Consider the following 23,903-nt stretch of genomic DNA (forward strand, 5'->3'; position numbering starts at 1 on the left):
GACGAATTTCTGACTAAATTTTCGTTGTTCTTTTATTAGACATTTAGTTAGTAGAAATACTGGTTGGCCATATTATTGGCTTTCCATCCTTGATGATTTTATTTAATGAACAGACTCGTACCAATACTGAGTCATACTTGAGTTTTGAGATTTCAGAGCTTCTTGTTTGAAATTATTTTTGTGGAATTCAAAAAGGTGCATACGGACAGTTAACACAAAGTCAGTATTGAAAACATCATAAACTGTACAATACCTTCAAAATAGACAAGATGAAGGCATCTCACTAAAGTTCAATTAATGGAATAATTCCCCGAATTAAAAAATATGTAGCTACTATTAGAACAGACCAATTGATCCTTCTAGGAAATCAAATACCGTCATATATAAGACCTTAGGATTTGTTAGACATTATCGGTCCATTTTTTTTTTTGGTTTAAAAGTTTTCTTTCTTTCTAAATCTAATCTGCCAAAGCCTGATATCTTGTTTATAATGGTTACTGTATACTTTTATCTTTTAGTTTGCCTGACCTCACAAGACACGTGAGATATTGCTATGACTTGGAAAATTTTGGAGTGAATAATAATGTATTTCTTTAAGTATATACATAAATAGATAAAGATTATAACATTGAATGGAGTTAACTAATTTATGGTTGAACTATTTTGTGATGAATTTTATTTCTCTGTAAAATATTCCTTTCCATGTAAGAATCTTTGAAGGTTTTTCTTTCCTTCTAAACTTACTGATTTTAAGAAGATGTCTTATGATGTATATATAAATGTTTTTAAATGTTTTTTTTGTTGAAATAAAAGAATCGATAGAAGTTTCTGTAGGTTTTATGTAGATTGAAAGTGAGTGAATATTCTTGGTACTGCCTTGTCGGCTGCCAAATCAAATACCGTAATACAATGTCATAGTACGATTAGGGCTTATACGAAGACATCAGTTTTCCATTATTTTTTTTATCAAAAGTTTTCTTTTTTTCTGAATTGAATCAGCCAAAACCTGATTTCTTTTTATAGTTGTTACTGTTTACTTTCACCTTTAAGCTTGCCAGAACATACTAGGTACGTAAGCTTTTGCTATAAGTTATTGTTTGCTGAAATGGTCATAAACCGTTTAAAATCGTCACTTCGAAATCCACTTGAAATCTCCAATTTCCACTAACGTTTGCATAAAGATCCTTAGACTATCTGAAGGATAATGTGTTTGGTTGTTCCTTTCTATGGAAATATATAATAACTTAACCTTTTATTTTGCTCATATCTTAAATAATATGATATAATGTACCTAGTCAGGAATACGGCAATATTAATTTAATAGTTCGTTTCTTTGTATGTTGCATTGTCGTTTGTATTTTGTTTCACTTCCGCGTTCTGTTGTTTATTTGTTTTACTCTTATAGTTGATGCATCCTCGATTTAAGTTTGTAGTTCGGATTGCGTTTTCTCTCCATCAATTTATGATTTTTTTATAACGGTATACTACTGTTGCCTTAATTTAAAAGATTTCCAATTTGTAGAAGGTATATTGGCATTCGAAGCTAAACATATTTTACAGATATCTACAATATTACATAATAAATACAATTTTCACTAAAAAATCCGTAATTTCAAAGTTCACTGGTACAATATTGCAATCAAAAGAATGCATATTGTCTTTTTTAAATAATAAAGATAACAATTTTTATATCTGTTCAACCTTGAAAAAAGAAAAGAATATTTTTGATACATAAGTTTTTAAATGTTCTAAACATAAGCTGCCGTTGATTGATTACATATTCAATGTAACAATAAAAAAAAACGAGTGGAAAAAGAATCATTTGATGTATAAGATATAAAGTTATTCCAAAGTCAATTAACCTATATGAATCTACGCCTAAAAAAAGAGTTTATCAAATAATGGAAGAGTTTGTATAAAACTGAAATTATTTTTTACAGATAAAATTTATGAAATATTTTGTTGAAAATAAACCTTAAGCATATATTAATGTACTTTCAAAAAGAAAAAAGTACAAAAAGCATACTAAATAAGTATAAAATGATCTTAAGTCTTAAACACTAGAAATTACTGTGGGTCAATTAAAGCGATAGCACATATTTACTTATGGAAATTCATTCAGATGGCAGAGAAGTAGAAATTAGTTATTTCTTTTTGCTCATATCTATGCTAAGATGTTTTAAAAAGAAGCCTGAATGGAAAGAACGCTTGTTTAATACTGTTCTTCCAAACAATATGGTTTGAGGCAAGGTTTTTCACTTTCAATAAGTTACTTGATAAAAGGTTATCCTAAGTACATTTCAGTAATATTTGAACCGGTCGTTATCCTTCAGAAGTAAACTGTGAAATAATTCAGGCAAAACATTCATTCCGCAGTTATATTTAAATAGATTTTGTTATTAGTTATCAAAGGTAGCAGGATTATAATTTAGTACGCCAGGCGCGCGTTTCGTCTACATAAGACTCACCAGTCATGCTCAGATCAAAATAGTTATAAAGCCAAAAAAGTACAAAGTTGAAGAGCATTGAGGGTTGTAAAATTTTTATGAAGGACTTCATCTTTGTAAGTTCATTTTGCACATCACATTTAAATTGTTTGACACAAACTAGGATCAGGACCATAACTACGTTTTGTTCAATGTAAATCTAAATTTTTCTGAATTCATAGTGTACACATGATTAATACAACGTGACGTAATCCTAGCCATATGAATATCAGAACATTAAAACATTTCAGATAGAAAGTCAGCATTCTAGTTTTGGAACAAAACTAGAAGTGGGCAATTTTCGAAGCTGTATTTTGGCTATATAATTCTAATATTATAAACATTTCTACAATTCTCTATGCAAAAGTGGAAATTCATTATGTATAATTTAACTCTTTTTAGGGGGAGGGGGTGACAAACTGATTCCGGTAGTTGCCAAAAAAAAAACCGCAGTTTTATATTTACTGAATGCATATCTAAGGCTTAAGAGAACACAAAAATTCTGATAGAAAATGCAGTGAATTTCTGTATAATGCGAAATAAATTAGAATAAAAACTTGTTTCTTTAATCGCAAATACAGACAGGAAAAATAATTATTCTTAAACTCAATGTTGTATTTAATTTTATCATAATTTTCAAGGGAAACTTTTTGTTCACTTCCCTTATAAATAAAATAAACTTATTCTTTTCAGAAATTAATAATCAAACAATGTATCTCCTTCCCCTTTTTAGACTCCTGTGGGTTTTTTTCAATAGCCTAATAAGTCAATAAAAGTGTGTGTAGTGACTCGTTTTATTATATACACTTTAAAAAAATATCTACCAGATCAAACTCAAAACATGGACAATTGGATGTGGTAAAGATAATTTTATTCAGGTTGACGCACAGCTCACTAAACTAATATCGAACCATTTATCCAAATGAATAGGATTACGTTTTTAAGGTATACACAAATATATAACAAAAATTGGTAATGTGTAAGAAAATATGGAATTAAGAAATCAGTGGATTAAATACATTACTCTCACTATAAAAAAAATCAAAGACATTAATCAAAGCTCGCCTGCTGAATGAGGTAGATTGGAGAAGAAACAAATCAAATAAGCCTACATCTGGAATTACAGCTTTACAAAGGAATATATTTATAGCATTCTTACTTGGACATTGTTGCATTGCCTGGTGTAAAAATGCATTCGATTTTATGATTAATAGTAGGCTCAAGTAAAGAAGTTGGCTTTACACGTATGAATGTATGCTGAATTCATATAACAATTCCACAACTTGTGGCATATTCGAAAATATTTTAAACAAAACTAAATTTATTAGTGCATAAAAAATGTTAAAGGAACATATGCAGGTCTTCAAAGCTCAATAAAGATGTTATATGTTTTCAATATATAAAGGACGATGTGATTTGAGTGCCAAGGAGACAACTCTCCATCTGTTTTTCAACCACAAAGACTTCCAACTGGAACATATCATATTTTTATGTGAACTATTCTTTTCCCACCTTCATCTTAATCATATTTGTTTTGTTTTATTTATTGTCAATATATATATCGGCATATCATTTACAATAGTTTCAACAATCGAAAAAAACAGGTTAGAAACTCACAGCAAATTGACAATAAAAGATATGTATAAAAAAAAATGTAAAATCGGTTAAATGTCAAATTTTGTATGCTACTTCGAAATGCTAATTGAAAGTACAATATAGTAAAAAATCTCATCATAGATACCAGAATTGAAATTCATATTTGCAAGAGTTTTGTCAAAGCAAGTGTGTCCCTTTACACACTTCACATTAGGGTAAACATTGTATGGACAATTAAATCTCTGTCTTGAATAAAGTACAGCATTCCACAGGAATTTCTTTAGTATGAATCATTGATATTAATTTTTTTTGGGGGGGGGGGAGGGGGGAGGGGGAGGATGAGCCCGATGCAAAGATAATGTCAATGCGCATTTACAGTAAAAATGCATTCGATTTTAAATATAGTAAAATTTGCAAAAAATCTGTTATGATTAATAGTAGGCTTCAGTTAAAATTCGACTTTACACGTTCAAATGTGTGCTGGATTATTATAACAATCCAACAACTCATGGCACATCCGAACATATTTTAACAGATTTTTACTTAATCAATACTGAATATGATAGTTTAAGGCTCAATTTTATACAAATGATTCAAATCTGTACAATAATTCAGTTTGAAGCTCAATTTAAACAAATGATTCAAATCCGTATAATTCATTTTAAAGCTCAATTTATACAAATGATCAAAATCGAATTGACATTAGCTTTGCATCGGGCTCATCCTCCCCCTCCCCCTCCCCCCCCCCCCCCCCCCCAAAAAAAATTTAATATCAATGATTCATACTAAAGAAATTCCTGTGGAATGCTGTACTTTATTCAAGACAGAGATTTAATTGTCCATACAATGTTTACCCTAATGTGAAGTGTGTAAAGGGACACACTTGCTTTGACAAAACTCTTGCAAATATGAATTTCAATTCTGGTATCTATGATGAGATTTTTTACTATATTGTACTTTCAATTAGCATTTCGAAGTAGCATACAAAATTTGACATTTAACCGATTTTACATTTTTTTTTATACATATCTTTTATTGTCAATTTGCTGTGAGTTTCTAACCTGTTTTTTTCGATTGTTGAAACTATTGTAAATGATATGCCGATATATATATTGACAATAAATAAAACAAAACAAATATGATTAAGATGAAGGTGGGAAAAGAATAGTTCACATAAAAATATGATATGTTCCAGTTGGAAGTCTTTGTGGTTGAAAAACAGATGGAGAGTTGTCTCCTTGGCACTCAAATCACATCGTCCTTTATATATTGAAAACATATAACATCTTTATTGAGCTTTGAAGACCTGCATATGTTCCTTTAACATTTTTTATGCACTAATAAATTTAGTTTTGTTTAAAATATTTTCGAATATGCCACAAGTTGTGGAATTGTTATATGAATTCAGCATACATTCATACGTGTAAAGCCAACTTCTTTACTTGAGCCTACTATTAATCATAAAATCGAATGCATTTTTACACCAGGCAATGCAACAATGTCCAAGTAAGAATGCTATAAATATATTCCTTTGTAAAGCTGTAATTCCAGATGTAGGCTTATTTGATTTGTTTCTTCTCCAATCTACCTCATTCAGCAGGCGAGCTTTGATTAATGTCTTTGATTTTTTTTATAGTGAGAGTAATGTATTTAATCCACTGATTTCTTAATTCCATATTTTCTTACACATTACCAATTTTTGTTATATATTTGTGTATACCTTAAAAACGTAATCCTATTCATTTGGATAAATGGTTCGATATTAGTTTAGTGAGCTGTGCGTCAACCTGAATAAAATTATCTTTACCACATCCAATTGTCCATGTTTTGAGTTTGATCTGGTAGATATTTTTTTAAAGTGTATATAATAAAACGAGTCACTACACACACTTTTATTGACTTATTAGGCTATTGAAAAAAAAAAACCACAGGAGTCTAAAAAGGGGAAGGAGATACATTGTTTGATTATTAATTTCTGAAAAGAATAAGTTTATTTTATTTATAAGGGAAGTGAACAAAAAGTTTCCCTTGAAAATTATGATAAAATTAAATACAACATTGAGTTTAAGAATAATTATTTTTCCTGTCTGTATTTGCGATTAAAGAAACAAGTTTTTATTCTAATTTATTTCGCATTATACAGAAATTCACTGCATTTTCTATCAGAATTTTTGTGTTCTCTTAAGCCTTAGATATGCATTCAGTAAATATAAAACTGCGGTTTTTGTTTTTTTGGCAACTACCGGAATCAGTTTGTCACCCCCTCCCCCTAAAAAGAGTTAAATTATACATAATGAATTTCCACTTTTGCATAGAGAATTGTAGAAATGTTTATAATATTAGAATTATATAGCCAAAATACAGCTTCGAAAATTGCCCACTTCTAGTTTTGTTCCAAAACTAGAATGCTGACTTTCTATCTGAAATGTTTTAATGTTCTGATATTCATATGGCTAGGATTACGTCACGTTGTATTAATCATGTGTACACTATGAATTCAGAAAAATTTAGATTTACATTGAACAAAACGTAGTTATGGTCCTGATCCTAGTTTGTGTCAAACAATTTAAATGTGATGTGCAAAATGAACTTACAAAGATGAAGTCCTTCATAAAAATTTTACAACCCTCAATGCTCTTCAACTTTGTACTTTTTTGGCTTTATAACTATTTTGATCTGAGCATGACTGGTGAGTCTTATGTAGACGAAACGCGCGCCTGGCGTACTAAATTATAATCCTGCTACCTTTGATAACTAATAACAAAATCTATTTAAATATAACTGCGGAATGAATGTTTTGCCTGAATTATTTCACAGTTTACTTCTGAAGGATAACGACCGGTTCAAATATTACTGAAATGTACTTAGGATAACCTTTTATCAAGTAACTTATTGAAAGTGAAAAACCTTGCCTCAAACCATATTGTTTGGAAGAACAGTATTAAACAAGCGTTCTTTCCATTCAGGCTTCTTTTTAAAACATCTTAGCATAGATATGAGCAAAAAGAAATAACTAATTTCTACTTCTCTGCCATCTGAATGAATTTCCATAAGTAAATATGTGCTATCGCTTTAATTGACCCACAGTAATTTCTAGTGTTTAAGACTTAAGATCATTTTATACTTATTTAGTATGCTTTTTGTACTTTTTTCTTTTTGAAAGTACATTAATATATGCTTAAGGTTTATTTTCAACAAAATATTTCATAAATTTTATCTGTAAAAAATAATTTCAGTTTTATACAAACTCTTCCATTATTTGATAAACTCTTTTTTTAGGCGTAGATTCATATAGGTTAATTGACTTTGGAATAACTTTATATCTTATACATCAAATGATTCTTTTTCCACTCGTTTTTTTTTATTGTTACATTGAATATGTAATCAATCAACGGCAGCTTATGTTTAGAACATTTAAAAACTTATGTATCAAAAATATTCTTTTCTTTTTTCAAGGTTGAACAGATATAAAAATTGTTATCTTTATTATTTAAAAAAGACAATATGCATTCTTTTGATTGCAATATTGTACCAGTGAACTTTGAAATTACGGATTTTTTAGTGAAAATTGTATTTATTATGTAATATTGTAGATATCTGTAAAATATGTTTAGCTTCGAATGCCAATATACCTTCTACAAATTGGAAATCTTTTAAATTAAGGCAACAGTAGTATACCGTTATAAAAAAATCATAAATTGATGGAGAGAAAACGCAATCCGAACTACAAACTTAAATCGAGGATGCATCAACTATAAGAGTAAAACAAATAAACAACAGAACGCGGAAGTGAAACAAAATACAAACGACAATGCAACATACAAAGAAACGAACTATTAAATTAATATTGCCGTATTCCTGACTAGGTACATTATATCATATTATTTAAGATATGAGCAAAATAAAAGGTTAAGTTATTATATATTTCCATAGAAAGGAACAACCAAACACATTATCCTTCAGATAGTCTAAGGATCTTTATGCAAACGTTAGTGGAAATTGGAGATTTCAAGTGGATTTCGAAGTGACGATTTTAAACGGTTTATGACCATTTCAGCAAACAATAACTTATAGCAAAAGCTTACGTACCTAGTATGTTCTGGCAAGCTTAAAGGTGAAAGTAAACAGTAACAACTATAAAAAGAAATCAGGTTTTGGCTGATTCAATTCAGAAAAAAAGAAAACTTTTGATAAAAAAAATAATGGAAAACTGATGTCTTCGTATAAGCCCTAATCGTACTATGACATTGTATTACGGTATTTGATTTGGCAGCCGACAAGGCAGTACCAAGAATATTCACTCACTTTCAATCTACATAAAACCTACAGAAACTTCTATCGATTCTTTTATTTCAACAAAAAAAACATTTAAAAACATTTATATATACATCATAAGACATCTTCTTAAAATCAGTAAGTTTAGAAGGAAAGAAAAACCTTCAAAGATTCTTACATGGAAAGGAATATTTTACAGAGAAATAAAATTCATCACAAAATAGTTCAACCATAAATTAGTTAACTCCATTCAATGTTATAATCTTTATCTATTTATGTATATACTTAAAGAAATACATTATTATTCACTCCAAAATTTTCCAAGTCATAGCAATATCTCACGTGTCTTGTGAGGTCAGGCAAACTAAAAGATAAAAGTATACAGTAACCATTATAAACAAGATATCAGGCTTTGGCAGATTAGATTTAGAAAGAAAGAAAACTTTTAAACCAAAAAAAAAAATGGACCGATAATGTCTAACAAATCCTAAGGTCTTATATATGACGGTATTTGATTTCCTAGAAGGATCAATTGGTCTGTTCTAATAGTAGCTACATATTTTTTAATTCGGGGAATTATTCCATTAATTGAACTTTAGTGAGATGCCTTCATCTTGTCTATTTTGAAGGTATTGTACAGTTTATGATGTTTTCAATACTGACTTTGTGTTAACTGTCCGTATGCACCTTTTTGAATTCCACAAAAATAATTTCAAACAAGAAGCTCTGAAATCTCAAAACTCAAGTATGACTCAGTATTGGTACGAGTCTGTTCATTAAATAAAATCATCAAGGATGGAAAGCCAATAATATGGCCAACCAGTATTTCTACTAACTAAATGTCTAATAAAAGAACAACGAAAATTTAGTCAGAAATTCGTCTGCTTCTAAAAATTATTCATTTTATACCGGTGTTTTTTTTCGTTAGGGATTTTTCAACAAGTTGGGTTTTTTTTTTTTGCGTAACAGAATATTGTCAAAAGTTTCCTGTAGCTATATATGTTTGATTTGACAAGGCAGCTACCAAAATATTCGCACACCTTCAATCTACATAAAACTTATGCAAACTACTATCGATTCTTTTATTGCAACAACAAACATTTCTAAAAAAAAAATATATATATATATATATATATATTAGCATCTTCTTAAAATCAGTAAGTTTAAAGAATTCTTACATGAAAAGGAATATTTTAGAGAATAAACCCCCATTACAAAATACTTTAACAATAAATGGGTTGACTTCTTTATGGGTTAAATCACCTCCAATTTCTCAAATTTCTTTTCCGTTAACTTATTATCTATTTTGTTAGTAATTCTTTATTTCATCATATACATTTATAAATATATACATATTATTCATTTTATTGCTTTCTTTTCTGATATGAACTATTTTTGTTTGTATCATTGATTTTTACTCTAAAAACATATAGATATGGAACTTATTCCAATGGAGAGGGCCGTAAGGACAGAATTGTATGGACACTATTTTAATTGTGTTACAGTTTTAATACATATATATTTATATATACAAGTTTCATTTTTGTTTATCAACTTTTTTATGTGTATTTGTATGAAAGAACCCCTTCAAAGTCTATATACCAGCAAAAACATTTATAAGAAAACAGTACTGCATTATCCAAATATTGAGATGTAAACAATACATAATTGTCATTTAAACCAATCATAGTTTGTATTGAAACACAACAAACGGTCTCATATATATATATATATAATAAAATTCATGCAGTCATTAATCGAAAAGATAGAAACAATTACAATACATGTAGATAATTATATTTGGCATAACAATAGATTATTGATCTCGTTAAACATGAACTAAGAGGTTTACAGACATTTTACATTCTTTTGATGTAAAAAGTAAAGCAAGGTCTTCAAAAAAAAAAACCATGAACTGAAATGGTGTGTAATATCAGGCTCAAGATGGGGTTCTATATTTCATATTTTGTTTGTCCTTTTAACAATTTGACATACATTTGTTTAAACAAATCTACATAAAATCCATTTATTTCGTGTACAAATGACCACAAAACATTGTATTTCTGTCGTTTGGTATGGACTATAATGCTCGACTTTGTTTCTTCGAGCGTCAAAAGTGATTTTTTTTAAGACGAAACGCGTGTTTTACGCAAATACAAAATTTAATTCTTGCAATATATCATGAGTTTATTTAGTTACTTTTTTAATTTTATGGGGTTAGCTTGGTAGGATATATATTTAAGTAAACGTTCATAAAATTTATTAATAAAGAAAAAAGAAGTAGGTATTCAATAGAATTGTTGACATGTTATGATAAATTTAGCCAAAAAAAAACACACATTCACAAAAAATAAATTCAAACTTAAACAAAAGAAATACAATTAAAAAAAAAAAAAACAAAAAAAAAAAACACATTCACAAAAAATAAATACAAACTTAAACAAAAGAAATACAATTAAAGAAAAAAAAACATATTTATAAAAAATAGATCCAACTTAAACATAAGAAATACAGTTAAAGAAAAAAACATATTCATAAAAAAGAAATACAACTTAAACAAAAGAAATACAATTAAAGAAAAAAATATCACAGAAAAGGAAAATATAATTACACAATAAAACACTGAGAAGAAAGGTAAGTTCGAAATAACTATCTTTATTTTTTCCCTTTTCAGTGGTTTTTGCTTTAGCATTTGGAGTTATGTTATATTGTGCCTTCAAAATAAAACTATTCATATCATATCTTGTGGTAGAAAAAAAAATGAAATGTGCGAGCCATGATATTTGGACATTGTTCTTATTTTTCAGTTTTGATAATCATTTTGAGCACTTCAACATTATTCATAATCAAATATCAAAATAAAAGGAGTTCCTATTGAAGAATTTCAAATGGAACAATTTCAACTGGATAGAAGTAAAGTGAGGATTATACATCAATTGATGATGGAATATCAATAGATGAAACAAGAGATGTAATAATAAGTAGATAATACTATTTTTACAGAATATATCTTAGCTGTGGTGATGATTGTTGAAGGTATCATAGAAATTATAAGAAAATTTGTACAAAGACTTCAAAGTTTACTTTACCACCAAGAAAACCCTGCTGCACAACACGATAATAAACCATAGGCTGGTCAGGACCATCCCATTGCTCCAGCACTTGCTCAGAATAAACAAATACTCCCTTCAGAATCAATCAATACCATATGTCAATGAAATGAAAGTACTGAGAAGGTCTCAAAGACAACAAAAAAACACAGTTATAAGACCAAACTTGTCAAATTTTAGTGTAAACAATATTTTATTCAGAAACAGATAAAAAAAAAAGCGTACATAAATACAATACTATAGATTGGAAAATTTTGTTTGTGTAAATTTTGTATGTGAAGTTCTTTTTATCAATCTTATTGCTTCTTTTTAAGAGTTCCTTAATGTTTCAAAATGCATGTTAAAAATCTAGCTTTACCAATGCATATAAAATCATTAAGTTGTAAATAGTTATCAAAAGTAACAGGATTATAATTTTCTACGCCAGACGCGCGTTTCGTCTACATAAGACTCATCAGTGACGCTCAGATCAAAATAGTTAAAAAGCCAAATAAATAACGTTCTCATCTATATACTTAAACACTTATTTATGTCAATTATTTTCTTAATATATGATCTTTTAATATAACTTATTTTTTATATGATATATACCTTAACATACTTAGTGTTGTTAATATTAACAACATTTTGTCTATTGCTTGGTGTGTGTTGCGTTTCGGTGTTGCGTCGTTGTTCTCCTCTTATATTTAATGTGTTTCCCTCGGTTTTAGTTTGTTACCCCGATTTTGTTTTTTGTCCATGGATTTATGAGTTTTGAACAGCGGTATACTACTGTTGCCTTTCTTTAATATGTAAAGATAGAACTTAACTATCAATACATAAATCTTTTTTTTACCATTCCCCACTTTTATTCCAGATATTCGAGACAGTTCTGAAAGGAAGTTTTTGCTGTTTTTTCTTTTACAGGAAATGTGGTATGTGTCGTGTTTTTACATAAATCAATTTTGTGATATGTGATATGTCACACCTTTAGTTATTACATGGTCGGGTATTTCAATTAAAATAGATGGTGTTTATGAAAATGATATTTTTTTAGTCTAGCGCTTGATGGGTTTATAGACAAATTTTTATGTTATAAATTACAGTTTGATATTTAAGTCATTCTTTTGATTGTTTATATATGTCTCATTTTACATAGTTAATAGTTTATCCAAGTTAAGTATACAGAATATTGTCGCATTTTTATGGTTTTGCCGTGTTTCGGATATATTTTTTATCAAATTATTTTTTATATGACCATGTGTATACTTTGATTGTTTTTATGGATTTCATTTGATACTTAGTCTATGATTCTTTGATATATTGGTGCAATTCTTTAAAAAAAATCAATTTATTTATTTTTATTTAGAAACCTGTTTCAAAGAAGAAAAAAAATAAGGTAACTTTTTTCATACCTTATATCAGTTCAAAATTTGATTTATAGTTTAAAGTTTAATATATATATCGATTAAATGAGCTCAAAATATTTCGTTTCAGGTACGTTTTCAATTTTATCGTTGTTTTTTTTATTTGTTTTTAACATATGTTAAAGACTTTATCATATGTATGAATATTATTGATGTTGACATGTATACTTGTTTATCGTCTATTTTACACATCATGCCATTAATGTCAACATATAGTGTAAATACATAATAGTATTCATCACATAATTGTCCTTGACTGGTGTATTTCTTTAAATCAAAGCTATCTCAGGTAACATATTTTTGAATACTATATCAGGTTATATGTTTATATATTTATATATTGATGTTTAACAACTATACACTGCATAATTTTCTCAATGAAAAAAAAACCTCAGGTAACATATTTTAAAACAATGTACCATAGTAAAGCCTAAGTGGTTGAGTGGTCTTTCGCATCGGACATAGTGCGAGGCGATTTGATGGCACGATATATCAGTGCCACGAGTTCTAACCCTGACGAAGGAAGAACAAAACATTTGCGAAAGCAAATTTACAGATCAACTTTGTTGGGCTGATAGTTAGACGACTTATTTATTTATATTATATATAAACGAGTCTAAATTGAAAACTACGTTCAAACCTATAATTGCGTTGGATAAAAATCGCAATTTTATATTATATATACATATAGTTTATTGAAAACATGATGTTAACTTAAAAATGATAAAGGCACTTGAAACATGCATGTTAGCTTTGAATAAATGAAAATGTGTTTTAATCATCGTATCTTTTTCCAAGCCAATTACTTGCTATCCAAACAAAATATTACTGAATGAGGTATACCTATGTATACTGTATATTTCATAAAATCAAAATACACACATTCTACACATTCCTAAGGTTACAACATTCTTGATGACATCATTCTGACAATTGCTGGAATGTCACTTATTTGAACTTTTATTGACCTCTTACTGTTTTACAACGTGTACCACAATTGCTGGAATGTCTGGAATGTGTTCCAGAACGTGTAGTAGTATACTACTTACATGTCTAACTTACCATGTGAACATCGTCAGCTGTAATGATGTAAGCATCTATATTGTATTTATCAAATAAGTTTCTCACTTCAGACAAACGACTGGATGTGACGCTTTTCTAAAAGAATAAGGCAGTTGATATATCGGTACATGTATTTTTGATGATAGAAAATAATGGATTTGAGGAATTCAACCATGACACAAATCAGTATATACACAGCATCACCTAAAAAATGAGCGAACATCGATGGTTTACACTTGATATTTACATGTATATTTTGTTTACAACGTGTCCAAAGAAATTGTCAATTCATATACTATTGTAGAAAATGATACTCTTTATCCTTTATTTCTTTTCCAATTTTTGTTTAGACTTTTTTTAAATTCGACTCTATTTGTGTTAATGTGTTACAAAACTGACGAACCATAGCTTTTTTAAGTACGGATTTATGAACAATATATATATCACTAAATATAAATTCCTTAGTAAACGTCTAGCTTCGTGTATGTTAATTCTTCATATTGTGGGGAAACTTTCGTTTTTCGAAACCTTAAATTTATTCAAATATAAAATAAAAGATGTGGTATGATTACCAATGAGACAACTCTCCACATAAGACCAATTGACACAGAAAATAACAGCTAAAGATCATCGTACGGCTTTCAACAATGAGCAACGCCCATACCGCATAGTCAACTATAAAAGTCCACGAAATATCCACTCTAAATTTTAAAAAAAAGTAAATGCAGTCAGATGATAATAAAGTTAGATTCATTTTACAGAAGAAATCAGTACTGATTGTAACACCGTATGCTCCTTATAATAAAATAGGCTTAAATAATAGAAGATGACAGTTTGAATATTATGTTGACTTACAGTTACACAGTTCTCTCTTTTTATGTTATAACTTTCTACTGGGATCGAGTCGAAACGTTGTTGGCTAATCTCGTGTCCATTCGTAACAAAAGCTGAGGTAAACAAACAACAAAACACAAAATATAGACGTTTAACAATCTTTAAATCTTGATTCTAAGACGTAAAACTGATACATAGTATATGTTTCTTTCTATGTCGTGATGTTATACCACTGTTTCAGAAAAGGGAGGAGGTTTGGTACCATTAAAATGTTTAATCCCGCTGCAAATGTTTGAACCGATCCTAATTCAGGAATCTGATGTTCAGTGGTTTTCGTCTGTTTATGTGCTTGTTGACTGTTTTTGTTTCTCAATTTTTATATAGATTAAACCGTTGGTTTTCCCGTTTAAATGGTTTTAGTAATTTTTGGGGCCCTTTATAGCTTGCTGTTCGGTGTGAACCTAGGCTCCGTGTTGAAGACCATACCTTGAACTATGATGGTTTACTTTTATAAATTGTGACTTGGATGGAGAGTTGTCTCATTGGCACTCATACCACATCTTCCTATATCTAAAAAGAATGTATTTATTGTTAAACAAACATTAATAGATCTGAGATACGGTATATTATGCAGATGGATCACAAAGACATATTAGTCAAAAATAAAAAAAATTAAAGATAATAAAAACATCTGTACATCAATCTACAATAATTCGTATGCATATAACCATTCAAAGTTCAAATCAACAAGGTTATTTTTTTAATGTTTTTGATTTGGTTTATGATTGAATTTCCATTGGTCATCAAACTTTTCCGTCATCGTTAACTTAAAAAGGAAATAATCAGAAATAAAGGGACTTCTACTTGACTGCTAATTGCGTAATGTTCAGTGGCTAATATGTTATGTGTATGCAGCATGACGGTTATTTAAAATAAATACACTCAAAGTTAATAAACTATAAATTGTCCATACTGAAGAACTGTTCCTTATTTCGTTAGTTCAGAACATGTCCCCCCTGAGAACATTGTTGCATCCCCCTCCCCAATGAAAAATCAAAAAACAAAAAAACATAGCTGTTCACAGTCATCTGAATATTATTTATATATTTTATATCATAGTTCTAGTACAATGTGTACATGAAATCTACTGTACACATAACAATAACATCGCCCATTAATAAATTGTTATTATCGTGTACTCCGTCGGGCTAGTAGTGATATGATAGATATATATGTCACATTATCAGTTTGTACAAGGCCGTTCGGTATACTTCCGTACATTAGTAACCATATCATTTTATGTTTGTTTGCATACATGTAATTCACAAACAAAGCCAAAGCACTGGTTGTCCCTTCCAATCATTAAAATTAACTCTCGACTTTTTGCATGACTCGCATTATTCAATTTTCACCTTTAATGTACTTTTTTAATTTGGCATATCCGTCTTATGATTTGATTGCATCGTTCTACGTTTTTATTTTTATCAGGTGATGAACAATGTGCAAAAACATTCCGTAGATTCAACAGGCGATTCATTTCACTTACACACTTGTGCATTTACATAATGAATTGTAACATTTATGTTTTAAATCAAAAATGCATAAGTTCCTTAGTTGAACAGTATATAAAGTTACTACTTACAAAATAATATCAGTAACCAGACGATCTGCGTCATATTTAATCCGTATGATATACACGTTGTGATAGTGATTTAAAGTATTTTACAGTCCAGTGACTCGTAGTTTATAGTGTGAACTTTCGTAGATACTTTAATATGCATTCTAATGGTTCAGATCTTTCCATTATCTTTTTAAATGCACAAAGTGTTCTTTTCAAATGTATGGAAAGTTTTTTAAACTAAAATTGTGTTTACCAAAAATTGACAATATCAGTATTCATAAGACATATTATGTATTTGTCCAAATGTATGAAAAGTTTTTTAAACTAAAATTGTGATTACTAAAAGTTCAATTTATTTGTAAATTTGTTTTTAGCACGAAGGTTTAAATTTGGCGCTCTTCCGCTTGGTCTTGCAGACCCCAAATACACAGCCTCGTTTTAGTTTGGACCATGCTTTCTCAGTAACTTGCTCATGGCTGCACGCTTTATTTTCGCTAGCTTTTTCAAAACGCGATTGGCCGAGGGACACGATGCTGAAAAGTTAAGAGACATTATCGAGAGTTTGAGATGCGGTAAACAGAAGAAATTGGATTCGAACGAATCTGATGATGACTTCCAAGAATCATGCGAGAAACTTGACAAGGAGAACGGTGGAACGGCGAATCCTAGATTGGACACTGCACATGTTAATTCTGAAATGGAAATAAGTGCACTCGAAAAACAATAGAAAGAACTCCAAGTTGAGAGTAAGAAGGCTCATTTACGCCAGCAAATCGAGAAGGAGAAAGAAAGTTTGCGAACAATACACAGGTCTGCTTTGACACTCCCCGAGGGACTGCAACCATCATCCTTACAACAGCCTTCTGCAACAGGTGAGCCTATAAACTTTTCGTAACCTAGCAAGGAACAAAGCGCACTTCAAATCTTATATTTCATATGGCCAGAACCTGTTGAACAGTTCCAAACTTTTACTCTCGGAGGCGAGGTCGAGTTCCATGTCGGTAAAAAGAAAACCGTAGATAAGGTAACGATCGATGAATGGGGGTACGCCAACATCAGAACTATACAAGAATTGCTTAAGCAAAAGCGTCTTAGTAACATTCAGGGTTATCTTAACTATACGGCTGACATTTATCGTTTAGAGGCCGGGAATGTTTGGTATTCAGTGTTCTTATATGATAAAGAGTATCGCCAAAAACAGGCCGATGAATTATTCGAATAGGTAATTTATCGCCAGGATTTACGCGATTTCCAGTTGGTGTCTAAACGTGACAACCCCAAAATTCGAGCATTTTCTTAAGCGTCGGTTGGAGCATCTAAAGGTAGGGGAAGGAATTCTAGACCAGGGATAGACGAGCGCCGCAAAGGTCCGTTTTACCAGATGGGAGAGAAATTTGTTGAAATTTAATTCCAATTCTTGTTTTCGATCGAATTGCAGAATGATGCATAGCTGTGCGATTTGTTTCTCTAATGCGCATTCGGCGCTTAACGGTCATTTTCAACCTACAAATAAGTCATAAAACTTGGAACGGCCTCAAAATCGGGAAAAGTCGTGAATAGAAAGGCGACCTCTACGACTAATTGTTTGCATTTCGAGTCTTGGGGTCGTCTTTTGTCAATAGACATAGAAGACCGTGAATATATTTTAGATGGAGTAAAAAATGGATTTCATTTGTGTATAAAATTTGGTTCGCATTATCCGGTTAATAGAGAAAACTATTCGTCCGCTTTCAGATACAGGTCAAGAGTTGAAAACCAAATAAAGAAAGAGATAGAATTAGGAAATTATATCGTAACAAAATCTATTCCGACAATTGTGAGCTCATTAGAGGCCGTGCCGAAGCCAAATGGAGATATTCGTTTGATACACGACGCGAGTCAACCGATTGGAATTTCCTTAAATTCGTATACAAGTGATACTAATTGTGCTTATATGGATATGAGTCACGCTTTAAAGCTCATCAAACCTAATAGTTTTCTTGCAAATATCGACTTTTAAAAAGTGCTTATAGATCCGTGTGTTGCCATGTTTCAGAACACAATTTAACAGGTTTAAAGTGGACTTTCTTAGGTGATGATATTCCTACATATATATGTTTGATTTTAAGCTTTCTTTTGGGCACTCCCGGAGTCCAAAAATATTCCAAAAATTAAGCGAAGCAGTGTGTATAATAATGAAATCAATGTATATATAATATTACATGTATTGCATATTTAGACGATTTTCTAGTTATTGAAGATACAATGTTTAATTGTAATAGAGGGTTACATTTATTGATTCGTACTTTACGAGAATTAGGCTATAACATAAACTGGTCTAAGATTGAAGGACCAGTACAACGCATTACTTTTTAGGTATAATTATAGACACTCGTGAATTGACTCTTATACTATGCCACCGGAGAAACAGTCTGACTTTTATAATTTATTATTGTCTTTGCAAAAGCGCAAACGTGCAGGTATTAAACAGATTCAATCTCTTTGTGGTAAACTAAATTGGGCCTGTCAAATGATAAAGGGAGGAAGAACTTTTCTCAGACGTTTGATTACCTCTATTTCCAGCGCACACAACCGCAATGACAAAGTTTTATTGAATTCTGAATTTAAAGCTGACATATTTTGGTGGATAAGCTTTATGAGTGTATTTAATGGAACTGTTAAATTCATGGATTTTAAGCCTATCTCTTCTTTTATTAGTGCTTCGTTGGGGCCACTTGTGGCAAAAAAAAACTAATTGTGCTAACTGACAATATGACTACAAAATGTATAACAAGGGATCGACAAAAAACAATGTGTTAATGAGTTTATTAAGGGACTTGTTTTGGCTGTCCGCGATGTATAACTTTGACATAAAAGGAAAATTTCTAAGTGGACGTTGCAACATTATAGCGGATGCTGCAACCAGGCTGCATGAGGAAGGCCAACTTTCAAGACTGTATGATATCTTAACAAGTTATAGTTTTATTCCTTTTAGTGCAGACGAACTGTTGAGACACGTGTCTTTAGACTTGGAGATAACTGTAGGACGCTTGAAAGGCAAGGGGTCGGCTGAATCAACATCAGGCCTAGCGGTCATACAACTTTCGAGTACGATTTTAGTACTCAGACACAAGAATCAACCAATCAAAATGCTGGATTTCATGTTTCGAGCATGATTTTTGTGCTCCGAGCACTGAGCAAAGTTTTATGACTTTAACCCCAGGAACTTATCGTACGCATTTGAAGACGTACGTTCAATTTTGTGAAGAGTATGAGTTTAAAGCGGTGCCTTGTGATAAAAAAAACAGTTGAGTTTTACGTGGCATTGTAGTGGATAAAAAACACTTTGCTTATAGTTCCATACGTTCTTATATTAACATTATATCTATTTTGCATAAAATGCACAACTTGCAAGATCCTATTTCAAATTCGTGGAATATAAAACACTTGTTAACTGGTGTTAAACGAGAATTAGGTACAATCCAATCTTGTAAAGCGCCAGTTACACCCGAACTTTTATTGAGTATGAAAAAAAAGTACTTGATATGTCAAACCATTATAACATTGTATTTTGGGCGGCTTGTCTGACAGGGTATTTTGGTTTCTTACGACCCAATAATTTTCTAGTTAAAGGAACTTTTAACCCAGAGTTCAACTTGTGCAGAATAAATGTCTTGCCTTGCAGCTGGGATATGCTCTTGCGTCTTAAAATCATCAAAACCCTTCAGTTTCGTTTCAAGCCAATAGAAGTAGTGCTGCCTCATTTGTATAGTCACCCACTGTGCCCTGTTACAGCCATGTCTAAGGTGCTTGCCTTGGTAGGAGAACCATTGGATCCCCTTTTTCGGTTATCAGATACATGTACTTCATGTTTGACATACACAGTTTTCCTGAATGCCTATCGTTTTACATTACAACTAATGAAGTTGGACCACCTAAGTTATGGAGGCCATTCTTTTCGCCGAGGCGCGGCGACATGGGGTAGCAAAGTGGGCCTTTCAGACGATGACATAAAATTGTTAGGTTATTGGTCAAGTGATTGTTTTTCTCGGTACATAGATTGTGATATAGATAAAACGGCCTAAAGCCATCTCTACCTTTAGTACCCTTTTACCACGTTAATTTCCCCCTCTTTGGGTTTGGGACTTTATATTACTTCAATGCTTGTCATAAGATTGGGGGCATGTATGTAATTGGGGTTTATTTTAGCGTGGGTGTACCAAGCTATTAAATATTGCCATATTGTCTTATGTTTTTGTTGTTTATACCAAGTAAGGTAAAGTTCAATTTATTTGTTTTTAGCACGAAGGTTTAAATTTGGCGCGCTCCCGCTTGGTCTTGCAGACCCCAAATAACCAGTCTCGTTTCAGTTCGGACCATGCTTTCTCAGTAACTTGCTTATGGCTGCACGCTTTCCTTTTGCTAGCTTTCCCACCCACCCTCACAGTAGCATTACTAGGGGTGTTGTGTACATGCATAGTCGATTATTAACTGTATTTTATAGCATATATTATGATTATGTTATGGACTTTATATTACTGCAATGCTTGTCATAAGATTGGGGGCATGTATGTAATTTGGGGGGGGGGGGGGGGGGGTAGCTTGGGATACCAAGTTATTAAATATTGCCATATTGTCTTATGTTTTTGTTGTTTATACCAAGTAAGGTAAAATTGACAATATCAGTATTCATAAGACATATTATGTATTTGTCCGAACGTACACTGAACATGATGAACTAGGGTACTGTTGATGTTGATCTGTCAATCTCCTAGGTCAACTTACCATCCCACTAGGTATGGGCACTCTTGAACTTCAATTGATACATTATTATTGGTAAACGAAGCATTCAATCTATTTAAAATATAGAATCTGATTTCGTTATTCAACATAAAATCATAGATCTATATTTTAATTAGATAAACGAAGCATTGCTTTATACATTTATCTAGTATATTTAATGACTGGGTCCACCGCGAATAATTTCAGACATCAGACGTCAGTATTAAAAATCAACTTGAGATTGTTACAAAGTGACACATAAACCATATTGGATGTGCTATTACAGAAGACCTCAACATCTTTCAAGACCGTGGGTAACGGATAATCGTTGTGAAAAACAACCAAAATATCATCAAAAATCGAAAATCAATCGGAAAGAGTGTTGTCGGGTTATTTAAGATTCTCTTCCACCTATCGTAACTAGATGAACAAATTGTGAAAATTTGTCTTTAAATGGCAATAACTCCTTAAGGGATCAATTGACAATTTTGGTCTTATTTGTAGATCTTACTTTGCTGAAATTTATTGCTGTTTACAGTTTATCTTTATAATTAATAATATTCAAGAATAATCAACCAGGTGCTCCGCAGTGCGCAGCTTTATACGACCGCAGAGGTCGAACCCTGAACAGTTGCCCCAGGGCAAGTATGGACAAAACATTCAAGCGTGATACAGCTCTGAATTTGGATTGTGATCAAATTTTTGACATTACATGGTTTTTTTACACAAAACAAATGTCAAGATTTTACAAATCAATTAAAGATTTCTTCTTCAAACTTATTTAAATCTAAAATTAAATAGTTGACACAGCATAGGTTTCTGACACAGAATGAATGTGGTCTAATGAACTTAAAAAAAAATGTTTGCCTTTGAGCTATTCACTATGCTGTTGAATATTAATCCTCTAAAAAAAATGTTTGAAGAAATTTTCTTTTTATTTATGAAATCTGAAATGAGAAAAATTTAACCCCCCCCCCTTTTTTTTCAAATCCCCGTTTCCCTTTTTCCCAAAACTGATATCAATTCAAATGTCTAATGGAGTTTGCAACACTAACTACTCTTTTCAATACATCATAAAATATTAAAATGTAAAATAAAGTGCTTGTTATCACTGAATGGTAAAGATTGGTTGGTAGTAAAAGTGAATATACATTGTTTCTTGTATAAAACAATAGAAAAAAACTTCATCAGCAACATTTAATATTGGCAATTTTCCAATGAAGTTATTTACATAAAGTTATTGGCAAATAAAAATAGAAAATGACATCATAGTCATGTCTGGCAAATGTCCAACATACATTATCTAAAAACATTTTAGATAAGATAAGGAAAAAAGCTTCATCAGCAACATTTTATATTGGCAAATTTCCAATGAAGTTATTTACATAAAGTTATTGGCAAATAAAAATAGAAAATGACATCATAGTCATGTCTGGCAAATTTCCAACATATATTATCAACTACTATTCTATACAAAGAAAGATAACTCCATTTGAAAATTAATTGCTATTGCACAATATTGTGCAATAGATATTTCTTGCTATTGTGCAATACTGTGCAATTGAAAATTTCTTGCTATTGCACAATACTTGATATGGAATCCTGATTTGGACCAACTTGAAAACTGGGCCCATAATCAAAAATCAAAGTACATGTTTAGATAAAGCATATCAAATAAGCCCAAGAATTTAATTTTTGTTAAAATCAAACTTAGTTTAATTTTGGACCCTTTGGACCTTAATGTAGACCAATTTGAAAACTGGACCAAAAATTAAGTATCTACATACACAGTTAGATTTGGCATATCAAAGAACCCATTTATTCAATTTTTTGATGAAATCAAACAAAGTTTAATTTTGGACCCCCATTTGGACCAACTTGAAAACTAGGCCAATAATTAAAAATCTAAGTACATTTTTAAATTCAGCATATCAAAGAACCCCAAAGATTCAATTTTTGTTAAAATCAAACTAAGTTTAATTTTGGACCCTTTGGACCTTAATGTAGACCAATTTGAAAACGGGACCAAAAATTAAGAATATACATACATAGTTAGATTCCGCATATCAAAGAACCCAAATTATTCAATTTTTGATGAAATCACACAAAGTTCAATTTTGGACCCTTTGGGCCCCTTATTCCTAAACTGTTGGAACCAAAACTCCCAAAATCAAACCCAACCTTCCTTTTATGGTCATAAACCTTGTGTTTAAATTTCATAGATTTCTATTTACTTATACTAAAGTTATGGTGCATAAACCAAAAATAATGCTTATTTGGGCCCCTTTTTGGCCCCCAATTCATAAACTGTTGTGACCTCAACTCCCAAAATCATTCCCAACCGTCCTTTTGTGGTCATAAACCTTGTGTCAAAATTTCATAGATTTCTATTCACTTAAACTAAAGTTATAGTGCGAAAACCAAGAAAATGCTTATTTGGGCTCTTTTTTGCCCTTAATTCCTAAAATATTGGGACAAAAACTCCCAAAATCAATCCCAACCTTCCTTTTGTGGTCATAAACCTTGTGTTAAAATTTCATTGATTTCTATTCACTTTTACTAAAGTTAGAGTGCGAAAACTAAAAGTATTCGGACGACGACGACAACGACGACGACGACGACGACGACGCCAACGTGATAGCAATATACGACCAAAAAATTAAAATTTTTGCGGTCGTATAAAAGCTGCAAAATTTCCTTAAAATTACCAATTTAGTGGCAACACCCAAACAATGGGTTGTTAGATTTATCG

At 30.9% G+C, this 23,903-nt stretch overlaps 1 protein-coding gene across 1 annotated transcript in view; it reads right to left on the bottom strand.

The window, feature by feature from the left end:
- LOC139493450 (xaa-Pro aminopeptidase ApepP-like) overlaps nt 1–16,604 on the bottom strand; it is a 47,280-nt gene extending 30,676 nt beyond the window's left edge. The window contains exons 1-3 of the mRNA XM_071281858.1: nt 16,412–16,604; nt 14,791–14,882; nt 13,936–14,031 (exon numbers count right to left, since the gene is read on the bottom strand). Coding sequence (XP_071137959.1) covers nt 13,936–14,031; nt 14,791–14,882; nt 16,412–16,445 — 222 coding nt within the window. The 5' untranslated portion in view covers nt 16,446–16,604. The remainder of the gene's footprint in view (nt 1–13,935; nt 14,032–14,790; nt 14,883–16,411) is intronic.
- Between the last annotated feature and the right edge of the window lie 7,299 nt (nt 16,605–23,903).

The sequence above is a fragment of the Mytilus edulis genome, chromosome 10 (genome assembly GCF_963676685.1).
Source record: "Mytilus edulis chromosome 10, xbMytEdul2.2, whole genome shotgun sequence".
NCBI lineage: Eukaryota > Metazoa > Mollusca > Bivalvia > Mytilida > Mytilidae > Mytilus > Mytilus edulis.